We start from the raw sequence: 23,048 nt of genomic DNA, 5'->3' as shown, positions 1-23,048 counted from the left end.
TTGCTTGCAATAGTTTGTGAACTATGATATTGAGAGCTGTGTAATCCAAGTATTTTAAATACTTCCACACCATTTCAAGTACAATCATGGAAATTAAAAAATACTCCTCTATCATCATATATTACAGAAAAAAAAAAAACACCCAGTTCTTTGCAAAGCTTAAGTGAGATATTTGAGTACTTAAAACCTACTTTAAAATTTACATCAGTAATGCCATGCTCTATCAGCACAATACTGACTTCCTCATTAGCAAATTCACTCTAAATTCACTGGTGGTAATATAGTGATACAGCTAGTAACCTGCGACATTAAGTTAAATGGTATCTTCAATGACCAAAATGTATCTCTAGAAAATTAGTTCAAAATGATGCATCATTTTGTCAAAAGCTCTTAGGAGTTAACTCTTTAAGATCTCTCTTTAGAAATACAACACCCCTTGAAACCACTCCCACAAATAGCCAATATTTTAAGTAACTGCCCAAGCCACCTGCTTTTCTCCAGAACATCATGAAACTCACAAGTTAGTAAAGTTTTGGAAAGCCTGCAAAATCCCTATCTTTCTGACAAAGTTTACATATTTTGTTTCAGTGACTTTATTTCCCCTTTTCCGAGAGTCAAAAAGCCCCCACATCAGATTTAGTTTAAGGTACAGACTTATTTGCAAAGGAAGGACTTGTAAGTAGATGCCAAACAACACTTTATCACTTTAGTCTTGGCACAGTGTTTCAGATGGTATTCATTTGGAATAAAGAGATCGATGACATAACTTGTCCAATCCTCCTCTATAAGTGGCTTTACTGGAAGTGGGTAAGGGCATAAAAATATAAATTCATCTGACTGTAGGCAACCAAAAACATACTAGCTCATCTTGGAGTAATTTAACCAATAAGATGATTTAGAGGACAGTTCAGTGGCACCATTTTTGGAAGGCAAAAGCTTAGCAGAAGGAACATAAATCAAAGGTGACTGGCAGGTAAAGGATATATGCTGCAATCAGCCAAACCATGTGCACACTGGCACAAATTCAATAAGATCATTTATAAAATTTTTAAGGCAGAAGTACACAAAAGGGGGTCTGGTGCTAACTAAATCCACAGATAGCTTACATGCCACTGAAATAAACACTTCCAGATGCGGGTGTACAAAAACCTTTCACAGAAAGAAATATTTTCTTTCATAAATCTGAAGGAGGGACACTTAGCAGGGAAGGGCAAAAAAGTCTGAAATTGAGCCTGAACTTCTTACAGACTGGAAGTGCTTGCTGAGGTAGAATGATTGTATGGGTAATGATCAACTATATAGCGAGTCTCCATTTAGAAGCATCACTACAATCAGTAAGACTGGATTTCTGTTAAATAGTAGAAGAAGTGCTAACTCATCATTTCATAAATCCTATAAAATCTGGTGTGTAAGTTAGTGCTGCTCTCGTTACTTTCCTTACAGTTTCTTTTTGATGGGGCGTGGAAGAGCAATGATAGAGATAATGGGTTCACACAGAAATAAAAGCTGCTAATCAAAATTTAGGAAAATAATGGTTTGGATCTTACACACAGCTACTGCAGGCATGGCTTTAATGATGAAAAAATTCAAAACCTGGTTAGATTCGTCATCTTTTAAGAATGCACGACCAAATTCATTAATGGCTTTGAATGTCAATTTGTTGATCAAAACAGCATAATATGTGGGACTTTCTGGTCATATATACAAATACTCCCAGAAGTACAAACAGAAAGCTACAATGTTTTTTTTTTAAGTTTAGATGATTTTTGCTTTAAGCTACCCCCATCCTCAACCAGGAAATCCCCCTGAAATTAGTTTCCCCGGTGAATGTTTAAATTTAATGCAAGTTCTTTGTTAAGTATCTGAGCACTGAATTTAGTCTTCAGAACATTTCTAATTGTCTGTTCTATGCTTTCAGCCAGATTATAAACTTGCTATTTTTTGTTCTTCTCTCACTCAGGGTCTTTTCCTACTTATTCTATATGCCAAATATATCTTGAATACATTTTGTCTTCTCTGGTCTCAATGCGATTGCCTCAGAAGAGGCTCTTTTACCCTCTTGCTTGCAATATTGCAGTGACCATCTAAGTTGTTTCTTTGCCTATTATATCTCCTTACACCAGTCTCTTCTCAATACAATCACTTCTTTTTCTTTTTCTTTTTTTTGAGATGGAGTCTTGTTCTGTCACCCAGGCAGGAGTGCAGTGTTGCGATCTCGGCTCAGTGCAGCCTCCGCCTCCAGGGTCAAGTGGTTCTCCTGCCTCAGCCTCCAGAGTAGCTGGGACTACAGGTGTGTGCCACCATACCAGGATAATTTTTTGTATTTTTAGCAGAGACAGGGTTTCACGGTATTAGCCAGATGGTCTCGATCTCCTGACCTCGTGATCTGCCCACTTCAGCCTCCCAAAGTTCTGGGATTACAGGCGTGAGCCACCACGCCCGGCCCACAATCACTTACTTTTCTACAATAGAGTTGTTCATATTAATACTTGGCTTTAAAAATCTGAAATAGCTCCTTGATGACTATATCAGTTGTTTGAAAGGAAATTTTTCACTGTACAGTGGCTCATGTCTGTAATCCTAGCACTTTGGGAGGCCAAGGCAGGAGAGTCGCTTGAGGCTAGGAATTAGAGACTAGTCTGGGCAACAGAATAAGACCCCATCTATCCAAAAAGTTAAAAAAAAATTAGCCAGGCATGGTGGTGTAATAGCTGCTCATGAGGCTGAAGTATGAGGATCGTTGGAGCCCTGGAGGTGGAGGCTGCAGTGAGCTATTACTGCACCACTGCATCCCAGCCTGGGTGATAGAGTGGGACCTTGTTGTTTTCAATAATAATAATAATAATGATAATAATAATAATAATAATGAAAAGAAAAAGACAGACAGAAAAGGAAGAAGAAATTTTCCAAACAGAATCAGAGAACCCCAATATATTTAAGAGACAAGAATTTGTATAACTGAGAAAACACTATTATTTGTGAAAAATCTATAAAGTGTTTTGGCAGAACCGTCTGATAACTGATGGTCTGTATCATAAAGTCTGGGTAAACTGGCTTGCAATTAAAAGTCCTTCTCAAAATGGCATCACACTATCTTTGATGCTTTATCTCACCTCCACGTATTCCAGATCCAGTTCCTCATCTTTGCCTGAACAGCCATGCTACTTTCATGTATCTTTTTTATTTTTAATTTTATTCTTGCTCCTCTGTCTCCCTGTATTGTCTTTTCAAAATCACTACTCATTCCCTTCACCTCTGTCATATAAAGTCAAATATTAAAGACCCTAAAAGTTTTCCTTTACCTCCTCAGGCAGATTGTGCCCTCCTTTCACTGTATCTCAGGTACTGTCCATCTTTTAGTTATGACATCAATCACATGGCACTGCTTCTTTATTCACCTCCTTTGCTATATTTGAATAACTGGTTACTTATCTCCATACACCATACCTCCCTCCCAACATATATCTAACACAATGTTTGGCATACGCTTATTGAATAAATGCAGATATCAGAGCTATAGGGATCTCAGGACACATATAGATGTTAATATTGGTCTTTCCACTTCTAAATCACATGTAGTTCAGTTGTACAGATACGGATTCTAGTCCATACTCAAAAATCAAGTGCTGTTCTTTGTACATGAAGTGTGCTTTCATTCCATCAGGAAGGCATGTACTTTGCGTTGTTCTTCTAGCAGTGGTAGGTGACAGACTGACTCATAGCAGTACATAGTCTTGCCTTGCTCCTTATTAACTTTTTATTTTAACCATTTGTGAGCTGGTTGTATGAGCGATAGACATTGCTTGCCATCAAAAATTAAGGCAAAGTTAGGTCACCAACATGAAGATCAACCCCTAATACTGTCTTCTTTAGACAGTGGCTTCAGAGAAAAGCACAGTGTAAAAACCAAGTTTTTCCTCTTTCTATTTTTAACACCAAAACCCTGCTTGGATGAGAAATGTTTGTCAATTATAACTCATTTACTTCTAGGGATCTTACCTAATTAGTCTTGAATACAGGTATGGGTTTTTGGGTTAGATCAGGAATACAGAGTATGATTAGGGCCAGAAATGTAGTCTCTAATGTCTCTACTGGAAACTGTAAACTCTACACAAGTATTTGAATTGGATTGACAGGAATCTGTAGGCCAGGCTGTGAACTTCTGGAGCCAGAACGTCAACTCAAATACTCCCTCCCTGCTATTTCCTCCAGAGGCACAGCAGCCCAACTGTCACCTTGAATGCACCTGGGCAAACTCAGCGCCTGACACTGGGCTCTGTCCTCATGACCTCTGCCAACTAATCAGACAAAATATTTCCCGATCTGGAGAGCATACTCCACATATTGGGCATATGCCCAGAACTGCGAGTGTACTCTAATCATGTGGGAGAACCCATCCAGGTGCCAGGGAAAGAATTAACATCTGACTGACATATGGCTATGAATTTTTCTCTTCTCGCAGCCTAGAGTCATGCAGAGGCAGTATGTGGGGGTGGGATATTTGATCTTTGCCTACATAGCCTAGGGGATTTGGTTTAAATCAAATCATAATTAAAACACTGGTCAGGAAAACACGGTATAATTATTTTTTTCCTGCACATTTTAACTAACTTGCATATAATCTTAAATACATGTTGGGCACACTAAGAGTAAGGTATCAGTTTCATTTGTGAAAGGTGCAAATTTCCCAATTAAAACAATCCACTTATTATGTTCTGGGATTAGCTTTGCATACATCAGTAAATTAAATGACATTTCAATGATTATATATGTTGACTAAAGTTATGTAACACTATTTAAGAAATCACCAAAAAGTAAATCACCTACAGTTCAACAGGCTCTCATCACAGGCATTTGGAGGGGATTTTTTGTCACGCTATCAATAAAAGACTATACAAAAGTTTCACTTAAACAAAACACACTTATGAATGTTAGATGTTTCTGGCAATAGTAAACAAATAATCTATTTAAATAAAACTGATATATTATTTTCTAATATTCACCTAATTTGTATATAAAATATTTTAAAAATATAAATAGTATTTTTGCTAGGTCAACATGAGCAACTTAATGTACTGAAAGAGTCGTCTGAGTACAATCTTCTTGTTTCTTCACAGACTTAAAAGAAGTTTCTTGCCATTTATAGAGCACAATTTTTAAATTTAGAAATAACTCAACTTAGTTTAGTTCCTCCTGGCTAATCTTTGTGCTGCTTTCATGAATTTATGAATTAAAAGAATCCTGTAATTTTTTTAAAGACATATTTTCCTTTTCGGAGTCACTCTAAAGATTTTCTTCAATTTAATCATTCCTCCAGAAGATTGCAAAGACTCAGAAACTATAACAACATTTATACCTCAAGATTTAGTCCTTTTTTAGAATATTACACTGAAAAGGTTTCTCTCTGGTATAAATTACCCCTTTCCTTGCACCCATGATCAATTCTTCCTCTATACCTCAAGATATAGTATACCTTTTATAGTAAAAAGAGATTAATTTATATTGAAGTACTTCCAATTTAAAAAGACTTTGAAAGACATAAACTTGGAGAAAATACAGAGAGATGATTAAGACTGTCATCTTTTATTGTGACTTTATGCCCATTAGTGAAGACGGATAGGCTTTTCAGACTATGTTCCTGAAAATTCTAGAATTCTTTGTAATATTCTGGGGTCTTCATAGATGTTTGGTTTGAATGTCTATCACAGTTTTTGTGCTACTCAAAATAAAGGTTATGTCATTCACTGTTTTATATTTGAACCTCTTATAATTGTTTTGTTGATTAGTAAGTTGTATCTTGGAATTTAGGTTTGTTTTGTTTTTGATATTTAAAGCAGCCCAAATATATTCTATATAAAACTGTGCAAATAATTCTATCACCTCAGGATGTATGTCCTGTTATGAACTAAATTTGAGGTATTTACTAATGATACAAAGTAAAAGCAGGAAAAAGCAAAATGTGTTTGAATAGTCACTGTATGCCACAGAGACAAACATTAGTTGTTAAGAACACCAGGATTTTTCAAAATAGAACTAAATAATTTCTTATAAACAAATGTACTGGCTGCTCCAAGGTAAGATATTGCTGCAGAGTTTAAGCGAGATAAAATCTCTCTTCCCTTCTCCCCACATCTGCTGATTTAGGAAAAAAAAAAAAATTAAACAATTTTATAACATGATCATACCAACTCCATTTGGCAATGTAGAATCATAATGTTATGCTTACAATAGTAGAAAATGAAGTTCACCAAATATGGATTCAATAGACAAAGCAAAATAAATTTAACCCTCAAACTTTAATAAATATTTGTCAGAGAAGAGTCCTCAGATGACAGAGATTTTCTTCATGACACCTCTGAGTAGCTTACAGTGTTTTAAGATTCATTAAAAAATATTTGCCAGAAAACCATGAAGAATTATGCTGGATAAGCAACCCATATATTGATTCCCTCTAAACACTTTCCAGTTTAGATATATAAGCATGTGCCAGATATCATTAGTGAAACAACTTTCAAACAACTAATTTTTACTATTTCTTTTGCACCAAGACTATTGCAGGCCTATGTAGAACATTATTAAAAATGACTGTATTTTGAATCAAACTCTTTTCGATGCTGTACAACTAAAAAATATACAAAAATAAAATGAACATTAATGGATATAATATTCCAACTGTGATCCACAACTTTGACTTAAAATACACCTATACTTACTGAATTAAAATTTTAAGAGTGGATCTTTCTTATACAAATACAGACAATATTTCTTGGAATACTTGTCTTCTACAGAATCTAGTTTAGGAAATGCTGTATTTTTAGAATAAAACCATTTAAAGAGTTAAGAATACAGGCCAACCTGTAAAGGGAAAGTTTAATGGGTAGGATTAATAAGAATTTATTGAAGTCTATGGTACTAGTGAGCCACAGAGTATTTAACTGCTGTACATAGAAAAGGCTCTGGTGATTAAAATTCAAAGTAATTAAGTGTTTCACATTTTTCTAGGAAACACTTTCAGATTATTCTTATATGATAAATATGCTACACGTTAATTTTTTCCCTTAGGATCAGTGGGCTATAGTTTTGAACATGTCTTTGGGCTGTAATCTGTAATAACAGATTTAGTACTCTCAAAAAATTTATTAAGAAAATTTTCACTTCCAGTAAAAATACATATAATTTAGTTTCACCCAATTTCTACTTGGCATTTACATTTGAAAATTATTCTAATATTCTGTGACATTTAATTTTCCAGGTTGAACACATAAGATGCAGACAAATCTAATGTGCTCATGACATAAATATTTGCAAATATGAAATTCTAGATCAAAAGAGTTAAAACAATCTGCCATGCTACTTTTGTTTTTAAAAATTTAATGTGAGGAATTCTTTAAAATTTTTCATGTTTTTGATCCCTATTAGTCCATTATGAACATCTTTAAACTAATGATATGAAAACATCTCCAGCACCCTCTAATATTTACATCAAAGTAAATGGCCACAGTATCTAAGAGTCAGAAGGCTGGGTTAGTTCTGTCATGCACTTGCAAAGTGTCTTTGAGTACATCACAAAGCTTCTCGGAGGTCCAGACTAACTGGCTAGCTCAAGTCCTCTCCAGCTTTAAAATGCTATGATTCTGTCTCAATTTAAGGCAGCTGAGGAAAGACTAAAGAGACTTGTTTCTACAGACGCACTTAAGGTATTATTCTGGTTAATGATCATGCTTAAATAAGCGATTTTATCGTCTCACTATTCTAGTTCAACAGAAAATTACCTGGTAACATGAAAGTTCAGAGGGTTAACATTTTTCTACTGTGAATATCAGGAGAAATCAAAATAGATTTAGGCATTACAGATGGGATTATGTCATCACACTCAGTGAACATAGTTTCCCTTCTCTGGCTTTCAAAATTACAGACTTGGGTTTATATCAGCAATTTACAGCACTTCCCATTGTGAACTAGGCTTGAGCTTCAGAGTAGGTAACCATGGGTACCACCTACTGCTTGTAAATAGTGAGGATCTAGATAAAACATGTCTGACCCCCTTCCCTGTGACATAAGAGAACACTAGACTACCCCACAGAGTATTTTCTCTGAGACAAAAAAAAAAATGCTCTAATCATAAAAATTTTAAATGCTTTTTACTTCTAAACCTGAACAAGTAAATTCTAAGAATGTTTTTGTTAAAACCATTACCATTCAAAAGCATTTAAGTTTTAGGTTGTGAAAAAAATGCTCTTCAAACAAATGCCAATGAATTTTTTGATGGGACGATTCATTTAAATCTTTGTTACACCTATTTTTAGACCATGATACCCTTCCAAAATATTGTATTCTTTATATATTCAGGTAGTATATACAAAATGCTACCAATAATTTTGGAAAATATAGAATAGAAAACAGAAACACCCGAGATAAACTTGAAGTAATTTAATAGAAGATAAATAAAACAATCCTAATAAATAGGAACAAGATACTCATTTAATTGAGTGGCATATTTTGATATTTAGTTCTTGTATTAAAGAAGCTCTCATACCATATATTAGATAAAAATGTAGAATTATAGTTGAATAAAAATAATTAAGAATACAGTAGATTCATACAGGTAAAGCTAATGTCCTATAAAAAATGGCAAAGACATGATCAAAATTCAAAGAAATATAAATTATTAGTAAATATATAAAAATGGTCAATATCATTAGTTATCAAATACAAATTAAAACAAAAATATGCTATGACTCATTAGCTGTATGTGAACTTGGGAAGGCTAGTTACAGCCTGTTAGTTTTCTCAGCCATAAAATAACAATAGTTTCTATTTGTTAAGGTAGTTATAAGGCTTGTGTGAGTTAGTACAGTGCAGTGCAGTGCAGTGCATGATGCATGAGTGCTCAATAAGTATTAGTAGCTATAATTGCTACTTTATTTTTGCCTGGAAAATGACAAAAATAAAACTGATAATATTCAATGCTGATTTGAGTATATGCTCTCATATACCACTTATACAATTATGAATTCATTCATGTTCTCTAAGAATTATTTTGGCAAGATTATCTGGAAATTTAAAAGGATAGATCCTTTGATCCAGGAATTTCACTTCTAGTAATCTTTCATAAGGAAACAACCAGATAGATGGATAAATATTTACATACAAAAATATCCACTATTGCTATTTATAATCTAAATAAAGAACAAAATGGAATGGTTAAGTGAATAATTTAGATGTATAAAGTATACTACGAAGCTATTAAAATCATGTTTTAAAGACTACATAATATACTATAAAATGTTAAGTAGCAATATCAGAATAATCTCAATTTTGCTAAATTATTAATATGTATATACAAAGAAAAAGGGCAGAATGAAAAGGTAGTGATATATTAACAGTAGTTATCTCTAGAATGTAAGTTTTATTCTTTGCTTTACTTTTCTATATCTTCATGATTTTCTAACATATTAGCATTTCTTTTACAATCAGTAAACTGAAACTTCAAAAGTTGAGAAAAATAAGCCCAGTAGTTTAAAAATATATTAACTTTGATATATTCATCAATTTCTGAAAACTTTTTCAATAACTTATACAAATATGTCAAGTCGCAAATACTAAAACTGAAGAAACTTTATAAATGAGGTCATCCATTTTTTGTTCTTTAGATTTCTGTTCCAGAGAGCTGGTATGCAAAATCTAGCTGGCATGCAAAAAATCGGGTGGTAACTATGTACACTCAGTTGCTAAGACTTATTTACGATGTTCAGTGATTAACAAAACCAATAATGTTCTTTAATCATTATTAATCCAAAAAGTAAAAATGAACATTTATTTTTAGGAACAATGATGTTTAAATGGTATTCAAATTGTAATGGCATAAACTATTAGTCCATAAACGAAACACATTATTATTTAAATTTTTAGTTTTTTCTGGGATTACAGAGTAAGGCCACATAGCCTCTGTGTGTACATATGTGTGTGCATGGGCATGCGTATTTGAGTGTAGTTGAGTGGAATGGTTTCCACTTACTTTGTGTTATTTATCTCTCTTAAAAAATATACCATAGCTACTATGACTTCCAATATTACTAACATAATTTATTAAGCACTCATTACATGTTAATTAAGTTCACAGTTCTTCTTAAATCCTATCATGAAGTATAATCTAATATCCTCACTTTAGAGATGGGGAAACAGCCATAAAGAAGTGAAGAAACCTGTGTAAGGCTACTCAGCTTGTCGGTGGCAGAGCTGGTATCTGGATCCTGGCCATTTAGCTCCAGGACCAAAATTCTTAATCACCACGCAATGTAACTTCACATATTATGAACTACTATGAATAAAAACAATATAAGATGGCAAGCATCAAAATCACTTAGGATGTTCTAGGTTGCAAAAGCACTCTAGAATACTGCACAGCAGAGAATATGAAGTGATGTTTAGAATTATTTAAGAAAAATAAACAAGAAGCCAAAAAGTAAAATTAGTTTCTCTAAAGGTTCTTTAGAGTGTGTATACAGAAAGTGAGGTAGGGTGGGGACAGCTGCAAAAGTGAGTATTTCAGGAGAAAGAGTTTGAAGGTAGGGGTTGGAAGGCCTGAATCTTGGCTCTGGTTTAATTTAATTTAATCTAATTAATAGCTTGACTTAGGAAAATTCCTTAAGAAGGTATGATACCTTCTCTTATCTTCCAAATAGGATTGAGAATAAATGAGAATACAAAAAAGAAACAAATCACCAATGATAACCAATATGTCAAAGAGAGTACTGTTGTTAACTGCTGAGTGGGGATGGATGGCGAGTGTCTCCACAGCACTCGTGAATGTGGTGTTCACAGGTATGTGGCAGGTGCCTGATGTTTATGCCATTCTCCCTGTATATTTCCTATCCCAGGAGCTACTACAATTCAAACCATTGTTTGTACTGTTTTCCCTTTTCTCCAGCTAACATGGCTTTAAGTATTCCTTTCTTCTATCATTTTAAACAATTCCTACGGCGAAAAATTCACTTACAATTCTTTATATAATGAATTATATGCCTGAAATTGATCTTGTCATTTGGTATAAAATTATTTCAGAAGTCATATAGTAGACGGAAAGATGACTCACAAAAGCAGATTTTTAAATATGCTATTTGAATTATGTTTCCATGTAAACTATTAACAATATCAAATTATTGGAAACTGGATATATACACATTGTTATGGGTATTCTAAATTAGATGTTACATTTAAATATGTACCAAACACTCTAGATTCAGAATGACATGCTATGAAGATAGAGTCTCTGTGTTTCATAAATATAGACTAGTTGTTCATTGGCATTTTAATTTACAAAGGACATTTTACATTGGAGGCAAGTCAGTTCAGCCTTTCTGTATGAAAAGATAGGCGTCAATCTATGACAGAGGCAGCCCACATGTCTTGTCTCCCGTTAGGAGTTGCAGCTCAAAGCCTAGGTGGCAACGTGTCCCCAGTGCAGCTTAAAATACCAAGTACCATGTCAGTTCCTTAGAGTGGACCTTAGGGAACTGGACATCAGCATCCCTAACCATGGTAAGTTTGTATGATGAGCTTTTTTTTTTTAGCAGCTGGAGGTTTGTAGGAGCCAATACAGGATGGCCATGTTATTGACACAACACAGTCTACAAATCCATCCCATTTTAAAGAGAATTTTTAACTCTAAAGGTAGACTTATGTATTATAATATATACTATGAAACTGTGACACCCCAGTCATGCTATTTATGACATAAAATAGCTGTAGGCAAACCAGGCGCAGTGGCTCATACCTGTAATCCTAGCACTTTGGGAGGCTGAGGTGGGTGGATCACCTGAGGTCAGGAGTTTAACAGCCTGGCCAACATGGCAAAACCCCATCTCTACTAAAAATTACAAAAATTAGCTGGGTGTGGTGGCAGGCACCTGTAATTGTAGCTACTCAGGAGGCTGAGGCAGGGAGAATCGCTTGAACCTGGGAGGCGGAAGTTGCAGCGAGCTGAGATCCCACCACTGCACTCCAGCCTGGGCAACAGAGCAAGATTCCGTCTAAAAAAAAAAAAAGGTGCAGGCATATTCACTCTTGTAGTTTGGGCAAATTCTCATAGCTGTAGATAATGGAGCAGACCTTTCCAAGTGGGGCTCCCCTGCTGAGGAGAGATAACACCTTGGGTGCCCCTTGGGGTCGAGTTTGTTACCATCTGCACTGATTTTGTTTGATTGCTCTACTAGTGGCTAATGGAAACTTCCAGGTCATGGCTTGTTTTATTTTCCAGATGTATTTAAATTAAGCATTTGAAAATTGTGTCATCAGTTTAAAAAAGCCCATTCTTTATGTTTACGGAATAAAAATTAGCTTAGACAATAGCTGAACCTAGCTTAAAGTACATTTTTGATCATATACTAATACTACAGTCTTAGATTGTAAAAGCAGTAATACATTAAGTACCAGGTTGGATGTGGGGAAAAGATGTACATACACACATGTATGTAAATAATGTCATTAACCAAGGTGGTTCTCAAGTGATCAGTCTATTTTAAAAACAAAAAATTTGAAGAGTGAAGCAGTTACTACTTCTTTTTGAGGAAATAATGCAGACTTCATGATTAGGAGGTTTTCTCATTGTACTGGATACATTTTCCTTTATGTAATTTTATTTATTACTTTTAGTTACCATTTTAGGTTACTTCTCATAAATCATGTTTCTCTTTGCTATCTTTTAATTGCTTCTAGATTATTATCAAGCACTGTTTCTTTTTTCTTCCTTTCTCTTCCATTATCTCAACCTTTAGTCATTATTTGATTGGCAACTATGGATTTGATATTTTCAGTCTTCCATTATAAGTTTTTTTTTTCAAATTCAGTTGGTTTTTAAATTCTTACTTCCAATTATCTCTTATTTTTCTCATTCATGATTTTCATATTCATCTTCCCTTTGGCCTAACATTTAAAACAGCTTCACCCATTATGTAAAAGAAACTTGATTTAACTATTTCTTTTAAGTTATAACACTCTAATAACATTCATGCAAAAGGACATATTGCTTTAATCAGCAATATTAAAATCACGTTCTTATACGAGATGAACTTTAAATATTAAAAGTGAAAAGTATCACCATCACAGAGCTTCTGATGTATTTATAAAGCATGTTCTTGCTCTTATGCAGAGACTCTATCTACAGAATTAACAACAACTAATAAAAACAAAGAATGAAAAGAAAGCATTCTCTTAACATAAGGAAAAAAGATAATATAGACAAAATCATGGCTTTTATGAAAAGTAAAATCCACTTTTAGGTAAAACATATACTATGTAATACTTTTTATTTATTTACTCATTTGTTTATGTATAATATTATACATTTTCATTAGAAGGTTAAAACACAATATCAAAAAAGTAAATCTGACTATTCCTCAGTTATATATATCAAACTTTACTTTCTGTTGAACTAGTTCCTTATAAACAGAGTAGGACTTGAAGAAACTTCTCTTAACACAAATAAGGATTTTTTTTTTAAAGGGCCACAAAATGAGCATTTAATTAATACACATATACCTGCATATATTTTCTTTAGGCTGTTGAAATATCAGGTCTTTAATTCCCCATTAAAACAACACAAAACCCTGATTATAAGTTTTCAAATCATTTGAAGATGTAAAAGGCTGTCCGCATTTCATCCTAGTTCAAAGCCGGTAAAGAAATATCTCTTCTTCTTCCAACTAAAAGTATGTTTAGGACAAAGATATCTCATAGAAGTGGTAATGCTAATCTAACCAATTTTAAAATATAAAGTGCTTCTAGCAATATTTGGATACATATAATTTGAGAATAACGTTTTATAAACTTAAGCTTTGAAAAATAGAAACTATAAGCCTCAACAACAACAAAAAAACTTAATTTGTAATTGAAAGAAAATAATATTTTGTAGGGGAAAAAGTGTCCTTCCAAAGAGACGAAAATGACTTTTACTTCCCAAGAGAATTATGCCACTTTTATACAACAAAATTACAGTCACCACAAATTGCTTTCAACAATTCCATTGCTTCTTCATTTGACCACTTGAAAATCAAAATTCTTTCATATTATAAATATAACTTTTTATAACTCTGTTATTACGTACTGTGAATGGGGAAAGTGGGCCAATCTTGTGGCTGTAGCGTCGAATGGCCTCTCTGATGTGGCAGGGCTGGATGGCATTGCTGTGAGCCTCAACACCACAGGCTGCAGTGCTCTGTGACAGAAAAACACATAAATTGTTACTAAATCAAAAACACACAACAGAACTACAGTTTATAAATATGAAAATAAACCTTTATAAAAGACCATTTTTTCCCTTAGGATGTACATCACTATTGCCATATACTACATCTAAAAAAAAATTCCATTAACAAATCAAAGATGACTCTTACATGACCCCTTCCTCACAGACCTACCAAATGCAATTTTTATGCCCACAATATTTCACCTAAGCCTGCATGTCAAGACACAGGAGAATACAGCTACTTGCCTGCAGATAAAAAGTGTCATGAGAGCTTACTGAAAGAACCACAGGAAGTTATTGTTTTTTTTAAAAAAAAACACTTTAACATTATTATAAATGTTTCTTAGGAGCTTCTTGGACACCTTTCTGAAACAACTTGAGGGTCATCAACTTAAAATGAAAAATGTAAAATTGCTATACATTTATTCATCATAACTGAGATTGTCATAAAACACCATTTCAGCTTGGTTTCTAATTTTCTAGGTATCTCAGGACAAAACAAAACAAACCAACAACTTTGTTTCAATTTGTCTCATCTGTAAAAGGCAGGTTTGCAAGCACAAAAAGATACAACAAAGAGAAGGATTATTCGCAATGAGAGCATGAATACCAACTTAAGCACATGTATGTTCATTGCGGCACTGTTTAAAATAGCAAAGACCTGGAACCAACCCAAATGCCCATTGATGATAGACTGGACAAGGAAAATGTGGCACATATATACCATGGAACACTATGCAGCCATAAAAAAACGATGAGTTAGTATCCTTTGTAGGGACATGGATGAATCTGGAAACCATCATTCTCAGCAAACTGACACATGAACAGAAAATCAAACACCTCATGTTCTCACTCATAGGCAGGTGTTGAACAACAAGAACACATGGACACAGGAAGGGGAGCATCACACACTGGGGTCTGTGGTGGGGGGAACTAGGGGAGGGACAGCCGGGGTTGGGGATGTTGGGGAGGAATAACATGGGGAGAAATGCCAGATATAGGTGATAGGGATAGAGGCAGCAAACTACATTGCCATGCATGTACCTATGCAACAATCCTGCATGTTCTATACATGTACCCCAGAACCTAAAGTACAATTATATATATACACACACACACACACACACACACACACACACATACACACAAATTATACATGTGTATACATGTGTTTAACATGATTTTTCAAAATAACTTATAGGGCTAGGGTCTAGCCCTATAAGGTACTTGGCTCTGCCAAGATACATAATATCTCAGGCCTCAGTTTTCTCACCTGTAAATTGGGAAAACAATTATAATTGCTTGTAGGACTTTGTGAAAATTAAGTTGAAATACATAAATCACTTAGGACAATGCCTGACACATGCTAGGAAATTGTTTTATTTTTTATAAAGAGATGATGTTTCATTTTGTCACCTAGGCTGGAGTGCAGTGGTGAGATCACAGCTTCCTGAAGCCTCAAATTTCTGGGCTCAAGTGATCCTCTGGCCTCAGCTTCCCAAGTAGCTGAGACTAAAGGCACATGCCACCACATCTAACTAATAATAATAAAAAGATTAATTTTAATTTTCCCTCCATGTTCAAAATGGAGTCTCGCACTGTCTCCAGGCTGGAGTCCAATGGCGCAATCTTGGCTCACTGCAACCTCCGCCTCCTGGTTTCAAGTGATTCTCGTGCCTCAGCCTCCCAAGTAGCTGGGATTACAGACATGTGCCACCACACCCAGCTAATTTTTGTACTTTTAGTAGAGACGAGATTTCACCACGTTGGCCAGAATGGTCTCGATCTCCTGACTTTGTGATCCGCCTGCCTAGGCTTCCCAAAGTTCTGGGATTACAGGCATGAGACACTGTGCCTGGCCAAAAAGATTAATTTCTTTAGAGACAGGGTCTTGCTATGATGCCCAGGCTGGTCTTGAACTGCTGGGCTCAAGTGATCCTCCTGCCTCAGCCTCCTGGGTAATGTTAGCTATTAATAGTATTAGGTTATTTAAATTAAGTGTTAAAAACGGGACCTCTATGTTTTTGAAATGGTAAGCTCATTTACTTCAAAGTACAGTAGGTAGCAGATACCAGGTCATCAACATTAAAGAATCAACTTGCATATTACTATGACTGGGGTCTACAGGTCAATTGTAGTCACATAATAATTAATACTGGTTTTTCTGATAATTATTATAATTTTTCTGATAATTATCATTTTTACTCTCATAATTCTTCGTAGGCAATATAGCTCTATGGATAGCAACCTCTATGGATAGCAATTTGGCAAAATCTTATCAAAATGAAAAAGAACAAGCTCTTTGACTCAGCAATTTCATCTGTAAGAATTTATCCTACCGATATATTGCACAGGTACAAAATAATATATAAACATAAGGATACTTATAGTACTAAATGTTCATCAATGAGGGACTGTTTATATAAATTATGATACATTCATTCAAAGAAACAGAAACCACAGCAACCACTGAAAAGAATGAGGCAGTTCCCTAGATACTCCTATGGAGCTCTCTCTAAGACATTATGTGAAATGACATGCAAGGTATCTGACCAGGTGGCACTATATTACCATTTGTTAAAAAGAAAGCTATTATATACTAATGTAAGGACAGAACATTTCCACAAGGGTAACCAAAAACAAGTAACAGTACTTATCTTTTGGAGGGTAAATGGGTGGTCAGAGGACAGGGGTTAGAGGAAAACTCACTTTTCATTGTATGTTCTTCTGTAGTTTTAAAATACACTTTCTATATCATGTGCATGCTTTTCCTTTTATAAACTAGCATAATAATTTAAAAATTCCCTCAAGAGTATTTGCTAATTATCTAAGGTGAACCTGAAATAATACTTAAAATATAAAACAAAACAGATCTTGATTATTTTTGTTATTTTAACAAGATTTGAAACAAGTTTAATACAAATTTACTCTAGGGTGCCCTTCTCAGCTTCATTCCAACAATACTCAAAATAATTTATTTGTCATGCCCATAATAACACAGATTAAATTCTCTTAACTCTCACTTTGGCACCGATATGAAAATGCACAGGGTTTCTTTGAATGCTTTCTCAATTATCATTTCAATTTTTTTGCTTCAGTTGGAAAATATTAGAATAAACGCAATTACCAGATACCTTGAATAAATGCCATTATTGGGTCCCCAGATGAGGGTAAAGACTCTTCTGTGAGTCCACTCTGCTCTATAATATGAATATGACTAATACAGACTCATTTGTTCACCTGTGAGTGTAACAGATACTTGTGAACTAGGTTGAGGCATTCTATACACTTGTGAGAATGCATGCAAATATTTAGTTGGATTTGGAATATAAACTAAGTCTTCCAGTGAAACTTGGGTAGAAATACAAAAAGAGAGATATCAAGAGCCGTGAGTATCCCATAGAAGTCCTTCCTTGTATTCCTCATGGCATCTCCTAAATTCACTCTTACATCTTCACAAATTGGTTTATTTTTCATTTGCTTTCTGTATGGTCAATAGAGATAATACTTTTACTTTACCTTTCCAAATAGATTTGGTTTTGATATAGAATATGTTGGTCAAAATCTCTCAGAACCTCTACCATGGAAATTAAATAGGATTTGATAACACTGAAGTAGGAGGTTTACTATGGTAAATCTTCGTATTCCCCTAAAATTTGTATGTTGAAATCCGAGTCCACAAAGGGATGGTGTTAGGATAAGAAGCCTCTGGGAATTTATTGAACCATGAGGGTGGAGTCCTCATGGATGGAATTAGTCCCTTTATAAAAGAGATCACAGAAAGACCACTCACCCCTTTTGCCATGTGAAGTTTGAGTGAACAGATGACTGCCTATGAACCAGGAAGTGAGCCTTCATGAAACACTGAATTTGTCAGTGTCTGGATCTTGGACTTCCCAGCCTCCAGAACTGTGTGAAATACATTCCTACTGTTTATAAGCCATCCAGTTTATAGGATTTTGTTATAGCAGCCGAAATGGACTAAGACAGAAGCATAAGTTAGAAAAACCTTGTGACTGCCATTTCTAAGATATGGAGACACATAAGCCAGTCTGGTTGAATCATGCTATTTTTTGTCAAAAAGGTGACATTAACTTATAGTAAAATAAAAATATTGAATTTTGTGAAAAATGTCATTAGAGTTTCCATTTTGCCAATTTCAGGTGCATCTGCCATAATTCAGCAACTGCTAACATTAGCATAATGAAACTACTAGGTGCACTTTTGTACTTGCTCGGAAGCAAGCCTTTAAATGTTATAATCTCAGTTTTTTTTCCACCTCAACAAGTATCTTCACATTCCCTTCATCTGTCAACATCTAGTCCTTTATCAAGGTGCTAATCTATTCAAATTTAAAATGTATCCCAAGTTTAGAATTTTTAATATAGCAGTGATTCTAGCATAATATTCTTCAAAATTGTTTCAGAAGAATTAACATAAAAGGTACATATTTGTTATTAATAATCTTGTATCTGCTATAAACACATGTGAAGAGTATTATACATCAATTCATCTTTAGCATCCTGATTAGGCCCAAATTTTAGGATATTCTTTAAATTTTCAAAAACTAAACCCAAATATTTGACAAAATATCCAGTCTTGTTTCTAAAGTGTTTGCAGAAATCTCTCTGGGAACTAAACTCTATTTCTTTAAGAAAATTATTCGCTGTTTGGAAAAGTTCTCCATATGTCAGGTCCTCTTCCTCTTGGCTGCATTCACACTATGTTCTTGAATCCTTCCATTTTTGTATTTTTATCTCTTCAACTAGAAACCGATGCTGGGTATTAGCTGAAATAGCATATGGAGTTCTATACATTTTCTGGATTTGACTCTTATTTCTCTCCTTTTCTTTGCTGGTTTACATGGAACAGAATCTCTAGCAGTTTAACCTGCAGTGCAGGAAGTTATACTGAAACTTAGTTTGCCCCTGGATCTCTCACAAATGTTAAGCACCTGTACTGAGTCTTTGCCTTCCAAGTTAAAAGTTCTTGGCAGGGTGAGTGTCCTATCCTTTCTCAGCCTTTCACTTACTAGAGTCAATGTTTAAGAAGGATCTAGAATCTCATACAATTGTGTCTTATTCTCTTCACATCTATAATGGTAAACTAGATCTTTTTGCTAAACGTGAAATCTTAAGTCTTACAGAGAATTAACACTTAGACTAGATCAACTGAAAGGATAGTACTATTATTACTAACATTTTTCTGATCACAAAAGTTGATATAATCTGGCCAAGGAAGTATTATCTTTCTCCTTACTGTTATACACATAGCTTCCCCAAAATTTCATCCTTATGCAGAATATTTTTTTTCACATGAAGGTGAGCCATTCATTGGCCAAAGGATATAGTATACAACATATGTAATTTTCTCATTTAAAAGTCTGAGATGATAATTGTTAAAACATACTTCTTATATAACTAGAAAAAGCTTTTTTTTTTTAAATTTGTATAAATGTGTGCAGTACAAGTGGGATTATGTTACATAGATAGATTACATAGTGGTAAAGTTAGGGCTTTTAGGATATTCATTTCCTCAGTAACAAAGTTACCCAGTAAGTAATTTCTCATCATCTACCCCTACCTACTCCCAACCTTCCAAATCTCCATTGTCTATCATTCCGCATTCTACCTCTATGTGTAATCATTATTTAGCTCTCACTTAAAATAATGTGCAATATTTGACTTTGTTTCTGAGCTGTTTCACATAAGATAATTGCCTCTAGTTCCATCCATGTTGCTGTAAAAAAATACGATTTCATTCCTTTTTCTTTTTTCGGGACAGAGTGGTCCTTTGTCCCCTAGGATGAATTACAGTGGTGCGATCTCGATTCACTGCAATTTCTGTTAGCCAGGTTCAAGGGACTCATGCCTAAGCCACCCAAAGAGCTGGGACTACAGGCACATCCACCACACCTGGCTATTAATTTTTCTATTAACAGGGTTTTCTAGTAGAGACAGGGTTTTGCACGTTAGCCAGGCTGCTATCAAATTTCTGACCTCAAGTGATCCAGCTCCCTCGGCCTTCCAAAGTGCTGGGATTACAGGCATGAGCCACTGCACCTGGTCCATTCTTTTCCTTTTCTGAATATTATTCCATTGTGTATACATGCCACATTTTCCTTACCTCTCATCAGGTTTTTCTAGATAGGTTGACTGCATCTCTGCTAAAGTGAATAAGGCTGCAAATAAACATATGAGTGGAGGTATCTTTTTGATGTAATGATTTCTTTTCCTTTGACTACATACCCAGTAACGAGATTACTGGATTGAATGATAGCTTTTTTTTTTAGTTAAGAAATAGTCATACTGGCCAGGTGTGGTGGCTCATGTCTGTAATCCCAGCACTTGGGGAGGCAGAGGTGGGTGGATGACTAGAGGTCAGGAGTTAAAGACCAGCCTGGCCAACATAGTGAAACCCTGTCTCTACTAAAAATATTAAAAAATTAGCTGGGTGTGGTGGTGCTTGCCTATAATCCCAGCTACTTGGGAGGCTGAAGCAAAAGAATCACTTGAACCCAGGTTGCAGTGAGCTGAGATCACGCCACTGCACTCCAACCTGGGTGACAGAACCAGACACCATCTCAAAAAAAAAAAAAAAAACATACTGTTTTCTGTAGAAGTTGTACTAATTTACATTCCCAACAACAGTGTACATGAGTTCCCTTTTCTCCATATTCTCACCCATGTTATTTATTTATTTTTTTAAATAACAGCCATTCTGATTGGTGTACAATGATATCTCATTGTGGTTTTAATTTGCATTTCTCTGACAATAAGTGATGTTGAGCATTTCTTTATATGCCTGTTGGCCACTGGTATGTCTTATTTTAAAAAATGCCTATTCATGTCCTTTGACTAGTTTTTAATGAGATTACTTGGTTTTCTTTTTGTTGTTGTTAAGCTGTTTGAGTTTCTTGTAAATTCTGGCTATCAGTCCACTGTTGAATGCATAATTTGCAAATGTTTTCTTCCATTCTGCAGGTTCTCTGCTCATTATTTTTTTTGAGATGAAGTCTCACTCTGTAGCCCAGGCTGGAGTGCTGTGGTGTAATCTCAGCTCACTGCAACCTCTGCCTCCTGGGTTCAAGCAATTCTCCTGCCTCAGCCTCCTGTCACTATCTTCTTTCTTTTGACATGCAGAAGCTTTTTAGTTAAGTCCCACTGTCTTATTTTTCTTTTTAACCTGTGATTTTGCAGTCTTAGTCATGAATTCTTCACCTAGACCAATGTCCAGAAGAGTTTTCCCCAGGTTTACTTTGAGTATTTTTTACAGTTTCAGATCTTACCTTTAAGTCTTTATTCCATCCTGAGTTGATTTTTTATGGTGAGAGATAGGGGTCCAGTTTCATTCTTCTGCATATGCTGATCCAAATTTCCCAGCTCCATTTACTGAAGGTGTCCTTTTTGCCCAGTGTATGTTCTTGTTAACTTAGGCAAAGACTAGTTGGCTGTAAACATATGGTTTTATTTCTGGGTTACCTACTCTCTTCCATTGATCTATGTGTCTATTTTTATATCAGTACCATGCTGTTTTGTTACTATGGCCTCATAGTACAACCTGAAGTCAGGAAATGTAATGCCTTCAGCCTTGTTGTTTTTGCTTAAGATTGCTTTGCCTATTTGGACACTTTTTTGGTTCCATATAAATTTTAGGATTTTTTTTTTCTAATTCTGTAAAATATGGAGTTGGTATTTTGACAAGATTGCACTGGATCTTTACAATGCTTTGGGCAGTATAATCATTTTAATGATATTAATTCTTCTGATTCATAAGCATGGGATGGTTTTCCATTTGTCAGTATCCTCTATAATTACTGTCATTGCTGGTTGATAGTTTTCTTTGTAGAGATCTTTCACTTCATTGGTTAAATATTACTAGATATTTTGCTATTTTCTTTGTAGTATTTTAAATGGGATTGCCTTCTTGATTTCTTTCTCAGCTAGATTACTGGTGAACAGAAATACTACTGATTTTTGTACAATGATTTTGCATATTCAAACTTTGAATTCATTTATCAAATCTGAGAGGTTTCGGTGGAATTTTAGGTTTTTCTAGATATAAGATCATATCTTCAGTGAACAGGGATAATTTTACTTCTTCTTTTCCAATTTGGATAACTTTTATTTCTTTCTCCTGCTTTACTGTAGGACTTCCAGTACTATGTTGATAGGAGTGGTTAAAGTGGGCATCATTGTCTTATTGCAGTTCTTTGAGGGAATGCTTTCAACTTTTTCCCCTTCAGTATGATGCTGGCTGTGGGTTTGTAGTATACAGCCTTTATTTTTGTGAGGTATATTCCTTTTATCCCTAGTTTGTTGAGAGTTTTTATAATGCAGGGATGCTGAATTTTATCAAATGCTTTTTCTGTACCTATTGAGATAATCTGATTTTTGTCCTTCATTCTGTTTACATAATATATTGCATTTATTGATTTGTGTATGTTGAACCATCCTTGCATCCCTGGTATAAAACTCACTTGATCATGGTAATTATCTTTTTGATATGCTATTAGATTTGGTTTGTTAATATTTTGTGAAGATTTTGGTGTCTGTGTTCATCAGGGATACTGGTCTATAGTTTCCTGTTTTTGTTGTGTCCTTGCCTGGTTTTTGGTATCAGGATGGTAATGACCTTGTAGAATTACTTATGGAGAATTTCCTACTCTTCAATTTTTTGGGGCAGGTTCAGGAGGACTGGTATTAGTTCTTTGCACACATTTGGCTATGAATTCATCTAGTCCTGAGCTGTTTTTTTTTTTGTTAGGAGATTTTTGAATTACTGATTCAATCTTGCTACTTGT

General features: G+C 34.7%; 1 protein-coding gene across 7 annotated transcripts in view; it reads right to left on the bottom strand.

The window, feature by feature from the left end:
* Window positions 1-23,048, bottom strand: part of SUPT3H (SPT3 homolog, SAGA and STAGA complex component) — a 513,545-nt gene that overhangs the window by 91,299 nt on the left and 399,198 nt on the right. For all 7 annotated transcript variants that reach the window (XR_010336723.1, XM_012448786.3, XM_012448787.3 and 4 more), the window contains one exon: window positions 14,105-14,215. Coding sequence is in view for 6 of the 7 variants with exons in the window: in XM_012448786.3 (XP_012304209.1) it covers window positions 14,105-14,215 (111 nt within the window). In the remaining variant the exon portion in view is untranslated. The remainder of the gene's footprint in view (window positions 1-14,104; window positions 14,216-23,048) is intronic.

Source organism: Aotus nancymaae, unplaced genomic scaffold (assembly GCF_030222135.1).
Source record: "Aotus nancymaae isolate 86718 unplaced genomic scaffold, 86718_ANA_hifiasm-v0.15.2.pri h1tg000040l, whole genome shotgun sequence".
In the NCBI taxonomy this organism is placed as follows: Eukaryota; Metazoa; Chordata; class Mammalia; order Primates; family Aotidae; genus Aotus; species Aotus nancymaae.
This window is presented reverse-complemented; position numbering and strand designations above follow the sequence as displayed.